General features: G+C 39.4%; 2 protein-coding genes across 2 annotated transcripts in view; one reads left to right on the forward strand and one right to left on the reverse strand.

Moving 5' to 3' along the window:
* The first annotated feature begins 190 nt into the window (after window positions 1-190).
* Window positions 191-3,141, forward strand: LOC120544334 (olfactory receptor 2A12-like). Its single transcript, XM_039777983.1, has 5 exons — window positions 191-264; window positions 385-608; window positions 2,096-2,273; window positions 2,385-2,688; window positions 2,848-3,141. The coding sequence occupies exons 1-5, from the start codon at window positions 191-193 to the stop codon at window positions 3,139-3,141; spliced, it is 1,074 nt and encodes a 357-aa protein (XP_039633917.1).
* Window positions 3,142-7,133: 3,992 nt separating this feature from the next.
* Window positions 7,134-24,516, reverse strand: part of ubl3a (ubiquitin-like 3a) — a 34,056-nt gene continuing 16,673 nt past the window's right edge. Inside the window, exons 2-5 of the mRNA XM_039777233.1 lie at window positions 14,081-14,189; window positions 12,352-12,438; window positions 10,239-10,316; window positions 7,134-9,024 (exon numbers count right to left, since the gene is read on the reverse strand). Coding sequence (XP_039633167.1) covers window positions 8,972-9,024; window positions 10,239-10,316; window positions 12,352-12,438; window positions 14,081-14,189 — 327 coding nt within the window. The 3' untranslated portion in view covers window positions 7,134-8,971. The remainder of the gene's footprint in view (window positions 9,025-10,238; window positions 10,317-12,351; window positions 12,439-14,080; window positions 14,190-24,516) is intronic.

Here is a 24,516-nt window from a genome sequence, read left to right on the forward strand (position 1 = left end):
CATAAATATCCCACATATTCCATCGCATTTTTTAAGAAAACGTGCCACATAATCAAGGATTTTTGCCCGCAACAATCACAAAAAAACTATTTTTCTGGAAGGACTGAATAATATAACAATTTACGGAAAATATTGTTAAAGCTTGTGTCATGTGGTGCCCCCCCACTGGTTGTGAATGGTTGGTGCCCTTATGGATAAGGGCACCAACATTTATAAAACTGAGCGGCTGCTGCTTAAGTCACACTGTCAAGGCTGTCCAGGGAGGTAAGCACTGATATGCATCTCAACCACTACTCATTTTATAACACATAGCAATCACAACCGCTGTCAATCATGTGCTGTACTGTACCAGTTGTATTGTCTGCATAATAACTCTGCCTTCAGTATGTTTCAGGTGGATGAGAACTACACGCGTGTATCAGAGTTTGTTATCGTGGGCTTCCCAAGTCTCCAACCGGAATATTTTGACCTAGTGGGGTGGTTTTTCTTCTTCCTTTATGTGACCACAGTGGTGGGCAACCTTCTGCTGGTGGTGTTGTTTTCTTTGGAGCACAGTCTCCAGAAGCCCATGTACATCATCATGGTCAGCCTGGCCCTCGCAGACATTGGTAAGTAGGCGATTGAAACACGGGTCGAATGAAACATTCCAGTTTTCTCCGAGTGCAATTATGATAGACAGACTTCCGGTCAAAACATAGAGCATGTTAACCTCCTTCTATCAGCCAAATATCTTCCTGTTATTTCCTTTTATCACGGAGTTACAGGCGATAAACAAGTTGTGATGGTCAAAAGTAAACTTAATTAGCGGTAAAAAAAAATTGATTATTCATTAATTAATAAATATATAATTTAAAGTTTCAACTGCATGCTTATTCAGTAGACCATTTAGTGTTCTCCACAATCCCAGACTTTCATTTTGCATGCTTGTTTACATGGACGGTTGAAACAGGCTGTAAGTCCATGTATTTTAAGTAAATGCACAAATCTGTGTTTACAATAATTTATGGAGGTGAGACATGGAAAAGCAGTTTTAGAAAGATGAAAATATATTTGGGCCCCACCAGGTAGGGAGTTTTCCCATGTTATCCTATGGAGACTGACGGGCTGTGGGTCGTTAAGGGCACTATTTGGATGTGCAGTGGCCTAACCCACGTAAAAACCTAGTGAAACGACATTTCCCACAATAGAAACGTGATATAAATGGGAAAACTTAACTGTTCTAGCTATAAAAAAAAATGGCATGATATTTCAAAAACCGCTTCACGATGATTTGATTCACAGCAACAATTTATCTAAAATAACACCTTTTGGGAGTACCAAGCATGATATTGAAGTTGTGGGAAGTTTATATGGCTTAAACTGTATGTTTCATTCGCCCCCCCATGCCGTTTCAATCGTCCCGACCAGGAGGGACGAATGAAACATTACGCACGTCCCACTTTTGCTGTAATAATTCCTGAATGGTTTTGTTCAAAGCTGAAAATGCTACTGTATTTGACAGGTGTAGGTTGCTAGTGACAAACTATTAGCTTTTATTGCGATACGATTGCTTTGTAAATTACGTTTAATTAAAATGTGTTTCAACTGTCCCGGCTCTCCCTATGGTTTTCGTTTATGTGTCCAGCCAGACATCATCTGCTTTCAGGGCCTAGTGTATTTGCTACTGCTTTCATAAAAAATATTACTACTATGGCTATTTTGTACCATGCATGTTTGTTTGTTGTTGACATTGAGTATAGTAGAGACAATAAGTAAAATGAGAGAAATAATTAAAATATCAATAATTGAAGTGCAGTCCAAGTTTCTGAGGTCAGAATGAACCAAATATTGGTGTAAAAATAAACATGCCAATTTTGTTTCCAATAACTAGTGTGTGGGATTCCATGCTGTTGAGTGTATGCTCAAAAGTATGTATGTCTGCCCTTTATTTTAAATTAATGCATTAAGTGTGACAATAAATCATAGATTTGAAATGAAAGTGATCCTGAAATTGCATGAATGTAGTCTTCTACATTAAATAGTTATTCATATAGAACAGCAGCTGTCATGACCTGTCTTGTCTTGTCATTTTTCACTATCTGTCTTTTTCCTACAGGCTTTACTACAGTGGTTTTACCCAAACTAATCGCTCGCTACTGGTGGAATAATGGTAGTCTTGGCTTTCATACGTGCCTCTTCCAAAGGCACATGATCCACTATTTTGGCTCCTTGAACTCACTAATTTTACTGATGATGGCCCTGGACCGATATCTGGCCATCTGTTTTCCCTTTAGGTGAAAAACAAGCAATTTGATTAATTTCCCCTCTAAGCTCTGGAATAAGAATAAAAGCAAATTATTCTCTTTTTTCTCTCCTCCTCTTTCTACCTCCCTCTCTCCCCTCAGATACCCGATGTGGATAACAAACCAAACCATGACAGGCCTCACGCTCTTCTGCTGGGTGGTGGCACACATCTTTACTGTCATCAGCACCATCAACTTTACCATGATACCGTTTTGTGGGCCCAACAAAATCAAACAGGCATTCTGCGACACCTTGTCTCTTACAGCTCTAGTGTGTGGGGACCCCAGCCAACTAATCAGTGCCGCCTATGTTTCAGCGATGTTTATTCTTTATGTTCCTTTAGCTTTCATCATCTTTTCCTACATTTGCATCATCATCTCAGTATTGCACATGGCTAGTGGACAGGTGTGGTTCATCTCTTTTTATCCTAAAATAATGGTGTATTTTTACATCTAGTACATTTGTCAGACTAACAGATACTTTCATATGTTCATTTTAAATTTGTAACTTATTTCTGTCTTTTTGTGTTCTCTCTTTTTAACCCTCATCTGCTGTTCTTCTCAGGGCAGAATGAAGACATTCTCTACCTGTGCCACCCATAGCTGTATCATTTCTATCTACTACCTACCACGTTTCTTTGTCTACTCTACACCTTTCTTTCCTAACCTGAAGATGACCCCTGACAAGGGTATAGCAACCACCCTCTTCTACAGTCTTTTCCCTCCACTGGTCAACCCGTTCATCTACTGTCTGAGAACCAAGGAGATCAAGCGAATATTAACAGACTGGGTCTGGAGATGTAAGAGCATTATGCCTTCAAAGCATGGCCAAATTGCAGCTGTCACCAATTCACACTGACAAGTGATCCACGCTTTTGTTGTTTATAAATGCTTGCATTATAATTTATGAGTCAGTATGATAATATGCATGAAAATAGGTTAAGTAGACTGACTATACAAAATAAATGGTTTCAGTGGAAAAACCAATGCATACGTTTGTGTACCTTTGTTTTGTCCTGCTTTTACTCACCTGATCTGTATGTGTACCAAAATGCTTTGATTCCAAAATAAAAAGTAATTCTGCATTTACTAGTGTCAAGTCCTTGTGTTAAAAATGTGAATATATGCCACAACAAAAACAACATGATCCTTTGTAAGTCCTATTATTGCAAACTGAACTGTTAAGATGTGTTTTTGGACTAATAGTCACAGATGACATTTACATAGTTGGAAGCACCATATTGTCTGCTGTGGTTGGACATACTGTAAGAGACAGACACTATTTTAATCCATATTAATCAGAACACAGAGAAAGAGAGAAGCTGCAGACATATTAGATACACCCTGTCCAAACCAAAACAACAGAAAGTAGATTTATTAAAAAAAAGCCTATATACATACAAATATTGCTAAACAAAATGGTAAAGATCTCCAGCTATTTAGGGACAAAAAGGAAGAAAAAAAATCTCCTCTTTGTGCAGAAGTATACTCAACACAAGTGTACCATATAGTAAATGAATGCATACTTATGGCCTTAAACACAGACATGTAACAGCTTTTTGCTTTCTGCACTGCTGAATGATGATTGAGTTTGATTTAAGAAATTACGATTAATATTATGATGACAGAACCTCAGGGAAGCTGTGTTTATAGAAGGACTTAAAGAGTTTCAGTCATCCTAATCTCAAAACAGCTATATCATTGCAGTAAATATGTGTTAAAGAGGGCTATGGATTCACACTATTCTTATTCAGTTCATCCAAATATTACTTTATCATTTTCAACAGAAATGTGCGGAATTTGATTGAGAAACATCTAAATATAGCCCATCTATGATATTCTCTAAATATGAAATTGATTTCTATGCAGGGTTATTTCAAGATTCCTGAGTATTTCTAAAGGAAATAAATGAAATACAAACAAATTTGACGTGCAATCATTTGACTGACAACATGAAGTTGTGAAGATGGAGATAATATAAAAGGACCACCCTAATCACATGATATATTGAGTAATCTTCAGTTACAATTGAGGCAAACATAAGCTACTTTAAATATTAAGCAAAATCGTATAACATACTTTAGCTATTACACAGAGGAATTTAAAAATAAACAACATCACAGATTTCCTCCAAAGCTATAATAAAGGCAATGAACTGTGCAAAAAAGGTGGATAATCAATGTGCTTGGGGAAAAAAATAAATGTATTAATATATATGTAGATAATACGGAGTTTACTTACTCCTCAACAGAAACAACAAAGTACTTTGCCAGAATCATCCACCTAAAATAACATTCGCCACCAAAGCACCCTCTACTGTGCATCTATAGCACTGGTGGTTTTAAATGTTGCTATACCGATATTCTGCCAGAAGATGGCAACATCCTCAAACCTTACAGTGGCCTGTCATGGGTCACACACTGAGCAAAGAAAAGTCTTGCCTCTGTGCTTTTTGGCTTATGTTTGGTGGATTTTACCCCATACTTATATTTGTGCCTATATAATCCATCCAAAGATGAATAATGAATGTGTGAGTGTAGCTCTATGAATGGGATTTCCTCATACATGCCCACCCTGCCTGTCCTATTCTTTTACAGCCAGTTGTTGTAGTCAGACACATGAAACAGTATGGGCTTTGTAAAGAGGTTGTAAATGTCACATCTATTTAAATGACACTGCAAAAATGTTTGTTCATGCAGACTGTTACACTACCTTTGAAACAATAATTTGTCTGTATAAAGAGACTGGAGTATTGTTCAGAGGCCAGGCAGCGTGTGTGTGTGTGTGTGTGTGTGTGTGTGTGTGTGTGTGTGTGTGTGTGTGTGTGTGTGTGTGTGTGTGTGTGTGTGTGTGTGTGTGTGTGTGTGTGTGTGTGTGTGTGTGTATGTGTGTGTGCGTGTACCAGAAGAATAGCTGTATTCATGTCACTGTGTATGCATGACTACAAGGAGGAGAGAAGGTGGGGGGGGGGGGATAAAAACAGGGAGGAGAGGAAAAAACTACACAGACAAGAGAAGTCCAGTCATCATTTTTTTAAAGCAAATCAGAACTCCCCTTATACGATGCTACCATGTCACAAACTTTAATATTTGATTTCTTTAATCTGAAACTGTCCCCACAGTAATGTAACATCTTTAGTTTGTTCAGTGAAAGTATGTGAGGCAAAACACATCTGAAAACGTGCTCTCAAGAGTCCTGAGAAGTAAGTAAGTAAGTTACAGTAAGTTCCACTCCATTCTTCCTGCTGCACTTTGGCCTATTGACTGTTGTGCAAACTGGACAAGTGACTTAACAGCATCACATGGTTGTCACAGAAAAATGATGCAATTTTATTTTATTCTTTCTTGCATTAAGACTATCATCTCTATCATCTTTACTGAATGTTGAGTGAGTGGAAAGTAAGCAATGTCTTCCTCTTTAGACAAGCATTGGTAAGTCTGATTCTTTCCTGTAAATTGACTGTCCACAAGTCCACGAGGTGGCTGTGGCTCAGGTGGTAAGAGCGGTCGCCTTCCGATTGGAAGGTTGATGGTTCGATCGCTGACCCTGCAGTTCCATGTCGAAGTGTCCTTGGGCAAAACACTGAACCCCGAATTTCCCCCGATGCTGCACCATCAGTGTGTAAATTAGCGTGAATGTTTATCTGATACATGAGCCATGTATGGCAGCCTCGGCCACAAGTGTATGAATGTGCATGAATGGTTCCTGCACTATGTTAAAGTGCTTTGAGTAGTTGTTAAGACTAGGAAAGTGCTATATAAATACAGTCCATTGTTAAAGGATCCTTTATTCAAGTAAAAGTGCAATTAAAAGTCCATTCTACTCAAGTAAAAGTACAGAAGTATTATTAGTAAAATGTACGGTAACTGTAAAAAATAATGACCCCATCTTACTGTTATTTTATCATTACATAATTACATTGTTAATACTGATACATTAAGGCATAAGCATAATTTTTCTGAGCTAGTTGTAACTACTTCTACATTAAGATTAAAAAGTGGTAGTAAATCTGGGGGTTGTGAGATGATTATTTGTTCTGCTGAACAAATTTGTATTAATTGTTTTGGGACTTTTCTCAAGTTATTTTTGTGGAATATATTGGATATTTTTGGGACTTTGAATAGCTACTTATATGAAGCTATCTGAGGAACATGAAGGGGAAATGATTTCAAATGCATCACTGGTCAATAAATCTGTACTGTAACTGTAACAAGGGGTTTTACGTGTGTATAAAATCAAACGCAGCCTTAATTCTAACTTCAAACAGCTTATTTCCTGACCTCATCTGCTGACAGTGTCCCAGAAGAATAACAAGAATTATTTCAGCAGGAATACTTCATATCTTTACTGTCAGCTTGTAGAACATAAGCCTGATCTGTCCCTCTATGACATCATGTACTCCCCCATCCCACCTCCATTCTACATAGACATTCGTTTGTGGCTTCCTCTTTATGTAAATGATGCTCTGGCTTAATACAGAGAGTTGCAAACAAGCCTGCTACTTCCTCTGTGTTTGCGTAAGAGATTGCAAGCACATGCACATATACAAATTTGCATCGCCGTCACTGTATATTTTGAGGTTCTTTGAGGCTCTTTTAAGGGGGCTTTTATGAAGTGTTTCTGGCAAATGAGCAAGACAAACGCAACTGTTAATATTATTATATAACAGGACGTGTCCCAGAAGTTAAAATATGATATGCCTATTTCACAGCACACATTTTGACGTACTTGTTGTAGAGAAAACCCAGGTGTTACCATTCAATGGCATCTGATTTAGCTGTCTGCTAAAAATCTTGTCAAAATCAGGTGATGCTCGAGAGTTTTTCAATTTAAGTCATGACAAAAAGGCAGCGCACTTCAATAACCTTTATTTAGTTTACAGATGTATTCCATTTTGAAGTTTGAAGGGGGGAGAGGGAGCATTAGTGCTATTTACAATTGGTTTGAAAACGTTTATCTCTGTACAGATTTGAACCCTGATCAATATAAACAATATTTTTTTTAAGACCTAGTGCTGTTACAAAGCGATTCTTTAAAGCAAAGGGGGAAAAAAAGGATTACATGAAATTATAAACAAATGAAAAAATAATAATAAAAGAGCACAGAAGAATGAAAATAAAAATAGTCTGTCGATGATGAGGGAGGTTTTGCCGCTGTTAAGCACAAGACATTGTCAGCGAGTGACTGTGAACTGGCTAGAAGCTAACCGTACACACAATCATAGACTAAACACCAATATACTGTATATCAACAGGATCTAGAGTCATCATGTTCTATATAAGATTCATATTAAATATATTCTACATGTTACCTTAGTTTGGAGCATTACTTCCATTGGAAAAATATAAAATAAAATAAAACGTTTTATACATTTTTTTAATCTGATAAGGGACCACATGCATCAGTTGTGCAAAATGGACTTATTAATGCAGAGAGAGAAAGAATTAAGGAGAGAGTAGGAAGCGAATTAAGACAAAAAGTTCATTTCCCTGCTTGGACAGCAATCAGTCAGAGAGATCCTGCACAACACGGTTAAAAAAAGGAGCACAATGAGCATATGGTGCACCAGGGAGGGAAGAAAACTGACATGACGTTTTATTAATCACAACACTGGTCGGTCAGTAATATGCGTGGACTGTCAAAACACAGTCACAAATGTCAAGGACAAACAAATAACCAAAACAAAACCACCAACACTGACTGGTTGTTTGTCTATTTGTTTGTTTGTTAGGCTTTGTTTGGCTAAGAATGTGTCGACTGAGAGAGTAGGATGTGTTCGGTATACAGCGCTCTGCAGACATAAAATAATAATGTCTCTCTTGTGGCCTTTAAGGGCACATACAGAGGAGGGCAGTAAAGAGGACACAGGTGCGTATATAGGTTTGTGTTTGTTTAGTTTTTTTGTCCTGCTTTCAGTTCTCTGATCAGGCACGTCTAAGCTTTGTCTACTGCACTGAGGGAGATCCCACAAGCACATATGGTTGGATGTGTGGACAAGATGTCATAGTGTGTGTGTGTGTGTGTGTGTGTGTGTGTGTGTGTGTGTGTGTGTGTGTGTGTGTGTGTGTGTGTGTGTGTGTGTGTGTGTGTGTGTGTGTGTGTGTGTGTGTGTGTGTGTGTGTGTGTGTGTGTGTGTGTGTGTGTGTAGGTGAGTCGTTAGTGGTTAAAATGATCAGCGGTCTGTATTATAAAACAAGGCCACACACAAACTTGGGCACTGCATTAATATGACAACCAGCTAGAATGGGGAGGCAGTTAGAAACTGCCTTTTAACAGACTGGCTGAGGATGGCTAGATAAGGTGTGTGTCTATTGTACGGTATGTGTGTGTGGCAGAAGGCTTAAAAAGGTTTGCATTAAGAACAAAAACACCCACATACAAATCCAGTTCCTTCCACTAATTTTCAGTTATGACAACAAATCAAGTACAACAAAGGAATCAACTCTATCATTAATCAATTTCCTGCTCCCAACTCTGTGCCTTGAATCGGGCTGAGCCTGCTGCCTTTCTATGTGTGTGTGAGAGAGGGGCGGGGAGGTGGGGGAAGAAAAAGCAAAGAGTATGCGTTTGTCCATATGCATATCTGCATTGTGGACAGGCTCCAGGACAGGGGACAAGCTCATTCGGTCCAGGATGTTCAGGGCGAGAATGGATGAGAAGGATGGAGGGCAGGTGGCGGTGGTGTGTATTTACAGAATGACACAGCAGTTACTCTCCCCGGTCTTCTCTCTATTCCTCTGACCTGAAAACACACACACACACACAAACACACACAAATCAATTATCATCATCAAAAACTGATTCTACACAGTCAGACAAGGTCATCATCATCATTCAAGTACACATTCCTGGTAGATTACTTTGTAATGTGAATGCTTTATTTCTACTGTTTAGCTCGCGATTGAAAGACAAAATAGCTCTCAGAGTATCATAAACCACTGTGCAGCATTTTGGTGTCTGATAAGTCTTCAAACTGAACATCCTGGATTGTATTTCACATCTCACCGATACCTGAAGCAACACACCAACTTAAGTTTTTCTGTTAGACTTGTCTAAGACGGTTTCATCAAAACAGAGATAACAAAAACTCTACCACTAAACATCCAGGTGATCTCAGAATTTAGAGATGTGTTTAACATCGTTACTTCCTTGCTACTGACAAAAGAGGGAAAACATGGCTGTATTTGTGGTGTGCTAGCAATGTGGATTGTCTTGTGTTTTTCTAGAACACAGTAACCATTTGAAGAAAAAAGATTCAGATTTTTCCTTAACCTATAACTAAACTTTGCCTTGTAATTGTTCTTCCACAATGCACAGGTTTTCTTCTGAAGTAAACTAAGGTAATTGTTTATTTTACCTTTTTTTTCCTTCATCTTTTTAAAATTATTTACCAGGAATAATACCTATAACATTATCACAACCAGATGTGAAAGATGAAAGGTGTTTAGGACGTATAGCCTCTGCTAATTTGCAGTCCTTGTCCCTGGTCAGGCTTTTACAAAAACAACAACATTAACAACAAAACAAACAGTCGGACCGTTTCCTTGGGCTTATTTTACCCAGAATGCATAGCAAATTGAGCACAGTCAATAACTAGAGTTTGTGCGACCTTAGATGTTCATCTGAACTGACTATTTGTTCGGTTGAAATCAGCCTCTGTCTCTACATACATACATACATACATACATACATACAGTACATACAGTACATACATACATACCTTCCATTACGCAGTCACAAAAAGGAGACTTGTCACCTAATATGATTTATATCTGCTGTTTATTCTACACAATGTGCTGTATCTTGGGGATACACTTAAGGGAGCCAATTATTTGCACCAGTGGCTGTTCCTAAAACAGAAGCCATGTGTAGAGATAAATAATGGCTGGGAGCAGACTGTTTGGAGTTGTTCAGTGTGTGAAAAGGCCTATTGAAAGGAAAGAAGGGGCTGGTTACCTTGGGAATTTGGCTCAGGCAAAGTCTCTCTGGCAACTAAATGCATCACTGTGGTCTTCCCCAAGGGCAGTTTGAGAGCTAGCGGGGGAGAAGTGAAAGAGAGAGAAAGACAGAGAGTTAGAGAGGATGCAAAGGTTATTCAGTGAGCTGCAACATATCTGACTTTACAAAGTAATTCGCCATCATATCATCTTGAACAGCTTTTTAAACTTTTAGAGTACAAATCATGCTAAACTGGAAAGAGTTAAGCTACAAAAGAGAGAAAAGCTAAAATGTTTATTTTTTCCCCTCTGAGTAGCTGATTTGTCACCTGCTCAATTCACTAATAAAATCACTCTCAAGAGAAAAGAAAAGTTTCAAATGCATTTACTTTCAACAGGACTGGGAGCAAAATAATATGTATACAGTTATGTGATCATACGTTATTTTTGTTGTCCAATGTCCCAATCAATGGTTATCAGAATCAGGTATTGATAATTTAATTTCACACACAGGAAGAGTTTTATCTCACGTAATGAATGCAATTGGAACACAGCAATTGCTTTGATCATTTGTGATTTTTATGCATTTGCCGTATAATGACATGCAGCATATCAGAAAATGTATTCTATTTCAAATATATCGTCATATCCTACTATCAACTCCATTACAACGCAAAAAAAACAACCTGAACATAATCTTCACTATGAAGGATTACCTACCTATTTTAAGCTATTAAGCAGTTGATTCTTATACCAAAATGAAATGAATGAAAATCAATGGCTGCCAGGAAAATAGGTAAAATGCATTCTACTCATATATTATATGCTTTGTAATATAACAAGTAACACTAGTCCTACTGTGATATTTGATGAAACTAGAATTACAGCCTCATGGCTGTATGCCTCAGCCCACCAGTTGAGTTGCAGTTTATATCCATATCTGTCCAGACTCATAATATATGGAGTGATGACTTTGAAGGAATGTAATATTGACATGTATGACTCCAGTGAATAATTTCCAGTGAGAAACATGCTGTCTTCACTTAGAGACTATTTTTACAGAGGAATACAGAGAACTGATAGAGAGCTTTGTTACATGGTGCAACGCCAATCACCTGAAGCTCAATATCAACAAAACCAATGAGCTTGTGTTGGGACTACCAGAGGAACAGGAGATCCCCTTTCCTGGTTGACATTCAGGGAGAGAAAGTGAAGAGGGTGGACTCATATAATAACAATAAGTACGTTGGGGTCCAAATCAATAAAACCAAAGTCAAATTCCTTGTATATGTTCACATGCTTGGCCAATAAAGAGTATTCTGATAAAACACAAAATTGTAGCCATGACCGTAGACACTGCTTCAAATATAGATGTTGCTTCAAAAAGAAACTATAAATTCTAATATGTGGATGCTGCAGCACAGAAGATCTATATAATCAACAAAGTTTCAAGGTGGACACTCAAGATTGCGGTCACCTATTCAGTATCCGACCAAATGAGGAATATGGTCACAATCTCCCCTTCTGTTCCTGACGTTGAATAATGTCCAGAACATTATGATGTCACAGTGGAGTTGACCTTTGACCTTATCAAATAAACTGCGAGTTTTGGCTCGACTTGCAGAGGATTCTGTGTCGACTTGCAAACACGTTAAACCAACGATAAGGGAATTATCAGATAGATGGCAGTAATTGGATGAGTAAAAGGGTTAGGGATAGCATGACCCTATTAGCCACACAAAACCCCAGTCCAATCAAAATTGGGTTAAGTAGACTAAAAAGCCTGAAAGGCAGGGAGAAGTGAAGTGGGCTGCCATCCTCTTGCTCTCTTCGCTTTTCATTTTCACGCCCCCCTCCCTTCCTGTCTCTTCTTTGTGCTGCTTAAGGTCTAATGCCAGTCTTGCCCATTTCCTGACCAGTCTCTTTCCCCTCTCTTTCTTTATTTCCTCTCTCCTCCCTCTCTCCATCAAAGCAGGCTTGTCCGGAGCACTGAGGTACCTCTGTTCTGTGGCTCAGGAAAAAGATGAGAACCGCAAAGAACTTTCCAGCAACACACTGCTGTGATTTTGTATGCATGTCTATGAGCACGCAATACTTCTTTTTTGAGAGGTGTACTTTCTGTGTTTTCTCACCTCCTAGTGTTACGTTGCCATGTAGAAACCGGCCCTGGTAGATCAGCCTCAGGATGTTAGGACTGCTGACCTGCTCTTCCTCCCAGTCTGAAAAAAAGGGACAGAGGCAGATGGAAAGAGAGAGTTAAAGAGAGAAATTAACAAGAGGACAAGCTTCATATATTTTCCTGTTCCTGCATCTCATCTCTTCTTTGTTTTCGTCTACATTGTCATTGAAAGTTTGTAATTCTTTGCCACATTATTTTATCTTTTTCCAATGAAACATCATCATTGTATAATCTATAATCTCACAACCTTTTGTTAATGCTACCTGAGGTTGAATATGCTTTAAAAACCACAATAAAGTCGATAACAAGTCAGTTCTTTATTGAACATCGAAAGTTCCCAGGTTTTAGTTGAGCAACTTAGAAAAGGACAGAAGGAATTTAATTGTTAAGAGGTTCTACATAAATACTGTAAACGATGTAGTGAAAAGAAATCCTCATCATTGCATGGTGAAAGAAAGAGCCCACCAACAACCGCACTGAAGATATTTTAAGACATTTAGGGCCTTTATTTTAGATCATTATATACGCACAATGTATAATATGTGGGCTCTGTGGGATGCACTACAGAATGTGAGGAAGAAGGAAAGCAAGAGAAGAACATGAGGTGTGGCCTGGGATGAGCTAAAGTGACAAAAGTGAAGGCATTAAATGAGAGAGAAAACAGCGGGGGGAGTTGCACAGCATCCGCGTCTGGCCACCAGATGTTTGTCTCCAGCTAAATGGAGGGTGTTGGTGCTGACTGAGAGCCTGCTCTTGGTTTCACAGGGTTCAGATCTGTTGTCTGGGAGGAACACTGGGCGCTTCCAAAACTGACCGGACTGAAAGCAAAACTGCTCTTGTCAAGGAGAATCTGAGTCCTTTAAGTATAATTTATAGTTTTCTTTATGCACTGTAGGCTTCTCCAAAGCCGGAATACATTCACAGCACCGTGGGAAAAGGTGTTCAGATTTGAAAGTGGTGTAAGGTCGGCAGTATCAAATTAATTCTAACAGTACTGTAGCAGTAGTTAGGGAGTGGGTAGATTACAGAAAGGAGGTGGCTGTACTGCGATCCCACATTCCTGTATGCAATGATAATCAGACTGAAAGGAGGAGCCCACTCTAATTACCCTACACCAAAGATCGGCACGTTCCCACACTGCTATATAGACCTACATCTAAGTAATTAGCAGTGGGTTTGAATGTGATCTCAGCTCCCTGGATGCACAATATAGCTCCTTAGCTGCCATTATCTTTGTTACAGAAAATACAGCCAGGATTAGTTAGATCACATAGTTTCTGTGCTTCCAAACTTGCACACACTGTATGCTAGCCGTCTACACAAGAAGGCTAGCAACATCAGTAAGGACCCAACCCACCCAGGCCACAGTCTGTTTGTCCCTTTTCCATCGGGGAAGAGATACAGAGCCATCAAACCCCACACAAACATACGGAACAGTTTTCTACCCTGGGCCTTTTCCCAAAGGTATGGTTATGTGACTTCAGACTCATAAGAAAAATAAAATAATAGTGAATATAGTCACATATGAAGTCAATGTCTGAGTGAAGAAAAGTAAATGGCTGAATCACCTCAGGATGATTTTATTGCCTTGAGACTACACATGTAGATGTAACTTATGCTACATCTTCATCAACTGCCACTGCCAGTAACAATCACTGAGGTATCTCAATGGAGCTACTCACCCATTGGCCAGTTGTCATAGACGTGTTTGGCAATGTCCGCTGCTGAGTCATTGGGAGAGAAGAAGAATTCTTTCGTCTTTCCGCTGACTAAAATAAGCCGCAGGTTTATCTGCAACACAGATAAAAAAAAAAAAAATAGATACAGTATATACATTAGAACAGTATATGAGAAACATCAAATGGAACATAACACAAGAAACCGTACCATATGTCACATTAAACACAGTCAAATCAGGAAGCGCACAGGTTCAAGTGAAGTAAGTAATTTAATAGGAAACAGGAGAAGGATATGAGGACCCTGAGCAGTGTCCTTCCGCAGGATTAACTCCCATCTGTCTCTCCAACTTCCTCCTCGCTTTTCTCCCCATCCCTCTAACTCTGTTTCTTCGTCTTTGGATGCCAATTCTGTCAATTACTGACAGTTTGTCACCTCTCAACTTTAGCACTCAAAAGTCAGTTGTTTTTCTTTATCTTGTTCCTCTAGCTGGAGTTCAAACCCCATGTGGTAATTGTTTAAACGTATGCTTTATTATATGATATTCCTTGTAAGACTAAAATAGAGGTTTACACATGTAACTGCAAGTTAGAGGCACTACTACGCATATTTTGTCAACTACTTTTCTCCATTTATACTCAGAGAGCCAACTGCATTTTCCAATGACAGTTTCATTGCCATTTCATTTTTTGTTATAATTTATGAATGAGACTGTGTGTAATTTCAACACAATCAAACTTGGCTCTCACTGTGTAAAACAGGCCACAAAACATGAACAATTAGCTAGAATACTACAGGCTGTAAAAATGTGCAACCTGCCCTGGATAGCTTATCCCGGTAGTCAGTGGTGACAGTATATAACAAATGACCATAGTCAGATACTGAACAGCACCTCTAGAGATGGTTGGGAATTGTCATTATGGGGTCTACTGCATGATTTATAAGATGGGGAGAGGTCTTAAAGATTATTTAGATTACTGAAACCCGTTGAACTGGATTAGTATCACTCACAGAACACTTTCTTCACTGACAGTTGTTTCATTATTATTGCTCACACTTCATAACGATAATGGTCCTGACTCCAGTTGAAAAAACAAACATTTTACAAAATGCTGTGAATAAACGATGAGCAACGACTTGATTATTAAACACCTCACACTGTATGAGTATCAGCACATGAATCTGAATTTCCAAATTATTCCAAACACCAAATCCATCAATAAAGGGAAAACACAACATTTTCCCAGTGCTAAAACGATACTTTTAAACAGTGTCTGAACCTATAGATTTAAAAATATAAAAAAACGACAGGCGGTTTATTGCTAAGGCCACAGGGTCAAAATGAAATCATTTATTAAAAATTTAATAACAATAACTTATAACAATAACTTATTTCACCAGTAAATTCCTGTTAAACAACAAAAACAACCACTGGATGGGAAAAGGGTATTTTACAATAACTTTGAATGCAGCACGAGGCACTTTCCTCTCCATTGAAATACAGACAAACTTTTACACATTTTAGCTGTCAGCATTTTAACCGTGTTTACTCCAGCTGCTAGCTAACGGTAGGCTAACGTTATCTGCTGCCAAGTGTAGGGTTAACTAGCTTGACGTTTAGGAGCATCAGAGAGAAGCGCAGGCATTTCAGTGGCACCTAAATAAGGCTCCAAAATCCGCGTCGCAATCCGGTCCGGTAGATAGCGGTCGTTAAGGCAACGGGGCCGTATTAGCACCGGTCTCGGTTATGTGTGTTTAGCAGTGATACAGTATGCCTTTAAGAGCCAGCGCAAAGGTCTGTGGTGTGTGTTTGCTTTCTACTTTTGAGTGTCTGGCCTGCAGTACATGCAGGGCAAAAGCACGTGTGTGTCATTGTTTCTTAGGTGTCTGTTAGCCCTCTATACTCCCGCTGCCCCACCAAACCCACCTGCTGAGCGACACACACACACGTGTATACGTACACACACAAACACAGAACCGACTGCAGTGATGTAACAGAGCTGACAACAACGGATTGAAACCGAGATCTCTGTAAGCATGTTATCAAATCAGCTTATAGGTTTAAGAATGGAAGCGCCATACAGAGACATATAGGCCACACACATCCTGTACATATACTGTATACAAAACAACACAACATTCATATATTATATACATTTGAACTTCTGTTTTTTTATGTATGCAAAATACCCTGGGCCTTACAAATACACTGTATGTATTTCGATTGACATTTGAATCGTGATTCAAGCTCTACAGATTCAAAATCGATTCATAGAATTCCAAAAATCGATTCATATTTTTTTTATAAATTGTATGTCTACTGCATTCACATGGGAAAAGTAACTACATTTACATACTGTGAATCGTACATACTGTGAGCCTGAAAATCGATATTGAATCGAATAGTGACATTTTCTGAATCGTGCACCCCTAATGCAAACACATGCAGCCAGACAGAGACATACAAATGCTTCTTCATATGTATGGACTTATTGTATTGCATTTTTACTGAAAAAAACACCAGCAACAATAAACTGCAATTTTCTGCTGTGATTCACAAGGGACAGTTTCAACTATACCAATGAAATACAGATAATAAAGTAAGAATTTGCAGAATGCTGATGAGTGACTGGCTGAATAGGAAATGTAAGTTATTACATCTGCAGGTTTTTTTTGTTTTTTAAATAAATACACCCTGAAGACAATACCCGAGAATGACTCTAAATGAGACAGACGAAGATGGAAATAATGAGGAAGAAACACAGAGGAATACCCTTTACATAAGCAAGGTCTTGCTCCATCCTGGCTGAACATCTGATCGTTACCATGGTGTCAACATGGCGACAGCGAGTGGTGGGTGGCTTAACCTGATAACACCTACAAGATAGCTTTACCCCTCCTCCCTTCTCTATCCTGCCCATTTCCTACATTGTCACATCATATTGTCTTCCTCTCCTTGGAGCAATGACTGCATCCCTTCCCTCCATCGCTCTGTCTGTTTGACTCGGTCTCTCTCCCCACTCTGCCAATCTCTCGCTTTGCACAGCATACAGTAAAGGAATGCAAAAGGCCAGAATAACAAGAGGCACTAAGCTAGCTTCAATTAAACAACATCCTTCTTTGCTTTCTCTATTCTTAGAAGTCACTTTCTATTTTAAAAATAGAGACAGGTGACAAAACAAAAGAATAACCTAAATAGAATGAGACTTAACAGATGCAGATATGCTTCCATACAAATTAGAAAGGTCATTGAATGGTTAATGAGTATTCAAATGATGCAAATCAAATGCTATGGCCTTAGCAGTCACCATATTTGACACCTACAGAAAATCTTGGAACAACATGCTACTAGCCAGCACTCTCCACCAGCATTAAAACCTCAAGTAGAGATCAATGCCAAATAACACCAGAGCTGTTCTGGTGGCTCATGGTGGGGCAAAACCTTACTAGGACACTTTATGTTGTTTTCTCCTTGAATTTTTCACACCCAATTTTTCTTATTTTTTACTCACATCACGCTTATTATTTTGATTATGAATTCACCGGAATCAAGGTCTTAACTCTCTCTTGCTCTTTAACCTCTCCCCGAGGGTGCCTGTGCCTTATCCCTTCCGCAGAGGGGCTGATAATGAGGTTCCACAGCCAGCTCAGGGAAGTATATTCAATTACCATCTATTTTCTGGAATAAATACAACAGCCCCAGGTATGGGGGGGGGAAGTGTTTCATGCATTCATGCATAAACATACAGTACATAAATATATCTGCAGGCAAACAGTCAGTTACTCAGCATGTCCTTGCTTACAACCAGTCTCCATCTGAGCTCATGATGTCAGAAATCAGCTGTATGAAGGCTTCAGCAGTTTGCAGAGCTTGTGGAGAAGTGGAAGATACTAGTGAGTATCTCACTTCTTCAATGTGAGCATGTGAAAGTATTTGTAATGCTGAAACATCCTGGCTCAGGGACTTCTATTCCTGGCTATTTCTGTGACACAGCTCCCTGCTTGTCAAGCCTCCACTGCCGACATTCAGACATACTACAATAATGTGACCCTGCTGCCAAGTAGTGGCATGGTGTAAACATTTGAAGTAAGCAAACCCTCTTGGGTAAACACTGTTTGCACATGGTGGAGAGCAGGGAATGCAATGCCATCTATAATTATTCCTAGTACCACTCTCAACTCTTTCTCAAGGCAATAGTGTGTGTGTGTGTGTGTGTGTGTGTGTGTGTGTGTGTGTGTGTGTGTGTGTGTGTGTGTGTGTGTGTGTGTATATACCAGAAGAATAGTTGTATTTATGTCACTGTGTGGACACAGCGTGACTGCAAGGAAGGGGGTGGGGGGTGTGGGGGGACAGGGAGGAGGAGAGAAAAAACACTACACAGGGGCTCACTGCTCTTTAGACCCAGCAGCAGTTTTAAAATTATAGAGTGGGAAGCCTTCCTGTGGGAATATATTAGAGTAACTTTATATGTAGTCTGCACAGTAAGTTTAGCTGCTGCTGTCAGTGTGGATTCCTAACTGTATGAATGAGTTTAAGAGAGGAGGTGGGTGATTAGCCTGACTGGGGTCTGTTTAAAACAAGCCAGCTGGATCCAGCAGCTAGCCTGCTTGAACTTGCCTTTTACGGTAAATCTGGAGAAAATTTGACTGTAAACTCAAAAATGTATCTATGCAGCACATTGATAATACAAATCCCACATGAAATATAAGCCGCTGATTTTATTGATAATTACCAGTAGGCACTTTTCTTTCTGGCACGGCTGTCAACAAACTTTAATGACTATTAACAGCTACAAAATAGGAGACATAATAGGCCATGCTGCGGCTTGTTGGGCTGAATGTGAACAAGCCTAAAGAATACAAAGAAAAAGAGCAGCCTGAAAGACACTCGTCACTTTTTTTTTCTAATTAGCCCAAACTGAGTAAATAAAACAGCTTTGCAAGCTTTTAGTGATTTTGCAAACACATAAAGAGCTACTGCAATTATTAGCCCCCATTAGCACACAAATTCTATCATGGAGCCATTGTTTTCTTTAATTAAAAACACACTGAAAAGGGTGTTTTTAGAAAAACACTGTACATGATGGAACAGCAGGCTGAATGCAGCTTCCTCAGATGTTACAATAGCAAGTGAGCTCACAGGAAAATAAACTCTTTTGACTTGTCAAATAACCTCATTTAGAGTTTGACATATTTAATACAATATTATAAATAAAGTTGTTTTCCTTTGTGTGTGCACAAAAACACAGACAGAGCAGTTACGTAACAGAGGCTGACTGATGATACTGTGAAAAAAAATAACTCAAGGCAAGGATTTGTAATCTCCGTGCGTCTGTGTGTATGCGTTTTACAGTGTTGGGGATACAGCATTACTGCAATCAGTTTTAAGGTATTTTCTTAAACATTTTTTTATCTTTTCTTTTTCCTTCCTCAAAGTGTGTTCTCTTTTATGTTACTTCAAGAGCTAACACATTACTAACTGGAGATAACCATAGCAGCTGATACTACCAGCTGGCTATTTTCATCCTGACAAGGGGCAGAAATACGTCACATTATATGCAGAGGACAGCATCTTCAAAAAAAAAGCTGTGAAGGTTTGATTGCAGTTACATAGAAAGTCTGACAGAACTTCAGAGACCCAGAAAGATATTTTTCTTATTTCCGAATATATCAACAAATGTCTTACACTTCACTTTAGAAACTTGTGGGTGAGGCTACGTCTATGCTTTTGTACAGATTGTAATTTCCTTAAGTGCTATCATATCATAACTATGCTCTTTTCTTGCATGTAATTCATTTGAAATGAATTTTAAAGCAAAGTTAGGATAAGCTTGTAGGCTACCAAAATACAGCTTTGATGTCAAGGCACATAATCCATACAGTATGTGCTTAGCACAAACATCTGCGTCACTGTAGTCAGCTAAGGGATGCAACAGACCTTTTCACTGCACAGTACGCCCTTGACCCGGCTGAAGTTTTATATTATTAACTTTTCCATCTTTATAGGGCACTTATCCATAATGGCTAGTGTGTTATGGTTTGTTTTTACCTACTCACTGACCACTTGTATTACACAACACACACACACAATATGCAAAACATTAGTTAGCCTATCTGTTGTTTCCATGAAGGACAAAGGTTGACAAGAACATTTAACAAATAAATAAACTGTGAAATAGAATAAGGCAACAAGTGAGCTATTCCAAAATCAATTTTCAAAAGAATTTTCAACTGTTATCTGACTGGTCAAGATTTATTCCACCACTGCTGATTATGCCTACAGTCATGCTCTGCTGGTTGTCATGCCAACACTTGTGGTAACCAGGGTGCTAGTTAGTCATCAGTGGCGTTTTGTCCTGTTTTTCTGTCTTTATGCATGTACACTATGTGGAAGCCCTGTTAGACAGTGCTCTTATAATCAAAATAATAATGCACCATTTGATAACAAATCAAGCTGATCATTAGTGTGGTTACAGGTACTTTGTTAAGGCTTGAGGAGCGTCTTTTAAGTTGTCAGTACAATATTAATTGCTATGCTCTGTGTATATTTAATATCATATGCACATTTGTGTCGGAACAGATTTTTCGGTCATGCTTCAGTGAGGTTAAAATTAAACATTTCTAACCTGATTAGCTACAGTAACTCAGTACCAGCAGGCAATATTACATCGGGAAAACACCATTAATAGTAGAGTTTCCTCAAAGACAAGAGCATTTTATCATTTGTCAGAAAACTGTGCATTACTCAAAGCTGGAGGTTAAATGTGACACACACACTGAACGTAGTGCTCTTTTCTTCTATCTGTTAAATCAGCTTGAAAAGAAAAGTTGATTCTTCTTGCAACATCAGCCCGGAAATGACTTAGCAACCATTTCAGCCAAGGCAGATTATCCTCGTTCATATGTTGCTCCTTGACAGTAAATCCAACTGTTTTGATGGATTCCACAGTCCAAGTAGATGGACAACTTGATATCACATCATGTTGTACTTTTGCACTTCCAGGAAAAGTTAGCAGAGATTTGCTCACTCTCTCTCATGCCATGTTTGTATTTTTAGTCGATCATTGCACAAAAAATGAACAGTGCTTGCTTAAAGGCAAACAGGTCTTACACTACAGTACATTGCTCAGCAAAGCATTCACAGACTTTCCATCTTGGCAACAGACACGACCACTCAGCATGAACATTACAAAAATATTTCTATCTTCATAGAATTTTATATCTTTACATTACATTTTTTAGTTTGCACTTTGACAACAATTCCTTTCACAAGTTGATGCTTCAGCTACATGGCTGAAGCTTGAAATGTCAGCTTTAATTTGAGGGTGATAAAGTCATGTGTCTAACAAGCAAACAACTGCTCTTAACAGCAAATAGGATACTGTGTTTTTTGTGTCTGTTGCAGAAAATGCAAATAACCCCTAGGCTGGTACTTCTGGTGCATTCATTCAGGCGTGGCAGCAGGGCCTGAATAATCACTACAGTACAATAATATGTCTTTATCTCTAGACACAATATTAAAATCAATCTTATGACTCTACCATAGTACAACCAGGAATTTTACTTTCATCAACAGAGGCTGTGCAATGAGGGGCTTGATTCTAGAAAGAGGAACACATACAGTATGTGAGAATACTGTTCATAGACTATAGTTCAGCATTCAACACCATTGTGCCCTCCAAGCTCAGAGACCTGGGACTCAGCATTCTCCTGTACTCCCTGTTCACACAGGACTGCATGGCCACACATAGCTCCAACACCATCATAAAGTTCGCAGACGATCGTCATCGGGCTGATCACAGACGGCCTACAGAGAAAAGGTCAGAGCCATCTTGATGCCAAGACTACAACCTCCATCTCAACATCCGTAAAACAAAAAGGAGCTGATTCCAGACTGCAGGAAGCGACAGAAAGAAGGCCACAGCCAAATCTCCATCAATGTGACTACAGTGGAGAGAGTCAGTGGCTTCAGGTTCCTCTGGGTTGACATTAGCAATGATCTAGTCTATATCCTTGACGTTCCACTTCCGGGATTGCTCCAGTGCCGCAGGAAATTCCTCCTGATGCATGTACTTCCGTTTTCTTTGTGTTAGAATTTTAAATTTCGTGAGATTTATGATGACTATTGTTGACTGCTCCTCAGATCTCCACATGGTAAATTGAGACAGCTAGCTAGACTATCTGTCCAATCTGAGTTTTCTCTCGCATGACTATTTTACAGTGGCTCCATGCGGAGCTTAGCGCCGCCCATAACGATTGTGATTAAAGATTGTTTAAAGAAATGGCAATAAACCAGAGCATGTTTTTCTCCCATCCTGGAATGCTGTGGGAACTAGCCAGACCCTCCTCCGCTCCGCAGCGGGTAGATGGGCTGGCAAAGCGAGACTAGCAATGATCTGACCTGGATTCACCATACCAACACCATCCCAAAGACTGCTAGACAGTAGGGATGTAACGATGCATCGTGAATCGGTTAAAATCAATTTAAATGTGTAAAGATTAGAACCGGTTGAGATAAAAAAAAATTTACTGCGATGCAACAGCCTACGCCGTGACCCTAGTTAACATACAGCAGGTAACGTTGGCCTACCATTAGCTGGTAACGTTAACTGGCTCAAACACGGTTAAAATGCTGAGAGTTAAACATTGTAAAGTGTGATTGTATTTCACTGGAAGGGGTTCTAACACCGGCACGTAACGTTACAACAGTCTGCAGCCGAAGACACAGAGGAGACTTTGGGACAGCATGGACACTGCCGCTGTCGCATAAACAACAGTGACCGGAGTGTTGCGTTTGGGTCCGGCTCCATAAGCCTTTGTTGCATTCAATGTTGTTGTAAAATATCCATTTTAGCCCTATATCTTAACTTGCACTATTTTTTTGTGTCTTCGATTTAGATTTTGCATTTACTTGTGTTTTCTTTTACTTATTTAATAAACACTGTTGGAGGTGCCTGAGGCCTAAGATTTTCATTTCCATCAACAACTTCTGTTATTGTTGTGCACATGACTAATAAAGAACCTTGAACCTTGGTGAACTCTGAAGCCATACATGTGATCCTGCTGGCCTTGGATCAAATTCCAGTAAAGTTTTCTTCTCTTTTATGTCTGTTTGTGTATAAAGTGAGCAGCCTGTGCAGTGGACATAAAACACAGACCTCCTTCCTGTTGGACTGTATTAAGGCCATTAATCATTAAAGAGAGGCTCCATTGTAAGAGAGATTGTAAAGGCCAACAACACAGACCTTTATCAGAAGCACTTTCTGGTGCATCATGCTAACTTCCTTCAGCAGAGGCGGCTAATGGCTCCATTACAATTCTAATAGTGTCATAAAATTAAGGTTTATTTCCTTTATTATAGCATCACATATTATGTGGCAGTTTAATTGCACGATGCAAAGAAACCCTCAACTTACGGCTCCTCTGCAAACACTAAAAATACATTATATTCTAGAATTATTAAGGGAAAACTCAATATTTGACATTGAGGATTTTTGTTTTTTAAGGTGTTCTTTTTCAGACTTTAACTCTGATCCTAAAAGTGTTTTTGCATAGTGGATCTGCAGCTGTGAATATTATTATCCACTGATGCATCTATAACTCTCGGTTTTGGATCCAGGAGAGAATGAGCGACAAAACTCCCATCTCCCTTTAGTTGCTCTCACTACTATCAGTCATATGTCTCATTACACCGTTACCCCATCATACCTCATATATCTTTCCAAGCCCTTGTCCGTTTGTACTGTCATTCAAAAAGACTTATCCTTTGATACACTGATGTCCTCATCACAACCATAAAACCCCTCTCCTCCTCTTTTCCCTCCCTCTCAGTCCTGTCACCAGCATGATGGGCAGTTTCCTACTCTCCAGCCGGCACTGTACCTGACAGCTCTCTGCTCTCTGTCCACTTTCTTCATCCCTCCCTTCTCCCCGTTTACGAAAAGATAACCCTTTAATCCATCAGCTGCTTCTGCTGTCTCTAGAAACAGGTAGCGCTCCTTTTCATGCTGTCATATCCCCTCCTTGCTTAACTCGTGCTCTTACCCAGGGCTGCATTCCTCTCTCCTGACAGACGCCAGGTAGGTGCCTTTGATCACAGGCTCTGTGTCTCTGTGATCGGAGCTGTCACAAAGAGGTTGACGCAAGGTTTACTTCGCATGGCTGCCTCCTGCCTCTCCCTCAACTCTACGTCTAGCATTTCGAAATGGCTGTTCAACAACACAGGGACAAATAAGTTAACATGCCAACTCTATTGAGAACTGAAAGAATACTGAAGTAAATTACTGTACATTACCTACTGGCAACCCACACGCTGATGGGACACTGTGTGTGGAAGTTGTGATGAAGATGGTGCAATAGCTGAAGGAAGGCACCACATGCTGCAGTGTTAGCTAGCCTGATAAAGAGATGTTAAGGAACAAGCCCAGCTAAATATTTACAC

The sequence above is a fragment of the Perca fluviatilis genome, chromosome 16 (genome assembly GCF_010015445.1).
Source record: "Perca fluviatilis chromosome 16, GENO_Pfluv_1.0, whole genome shotgun sequence".
In the NCBI taxonomy this organism is placed as follows: domain Eukaryota; kingdom Metazoa; phylum Chordata; class Actinopteri; order Perciformes; family Percidae; genus Perca; species Perca fluviatilis.

Coding starts and splice junctions, on each gene's coding strand:
- LOC120544334 (XM_039777983.1), top strand. CDS start 191: ATGGATAAGGGCACCAACATTTATAAAACTGAGCGGCTGCTGCTTAAG. Junction 265..384: donor TGTCAAGGCTGTCCAGGGAG/GTAAGCACTGAT, acceptor CTCTGCCTTCAG/TATGTTTCAGGTGGATGAGA. Junction 2,689..2,847: donor TGCACATGGCTAGTGGACAG/GTGTGGTTCATC, acceptor TGTTCTTCTCAG/GGCAGAATGAAGACATTCTC.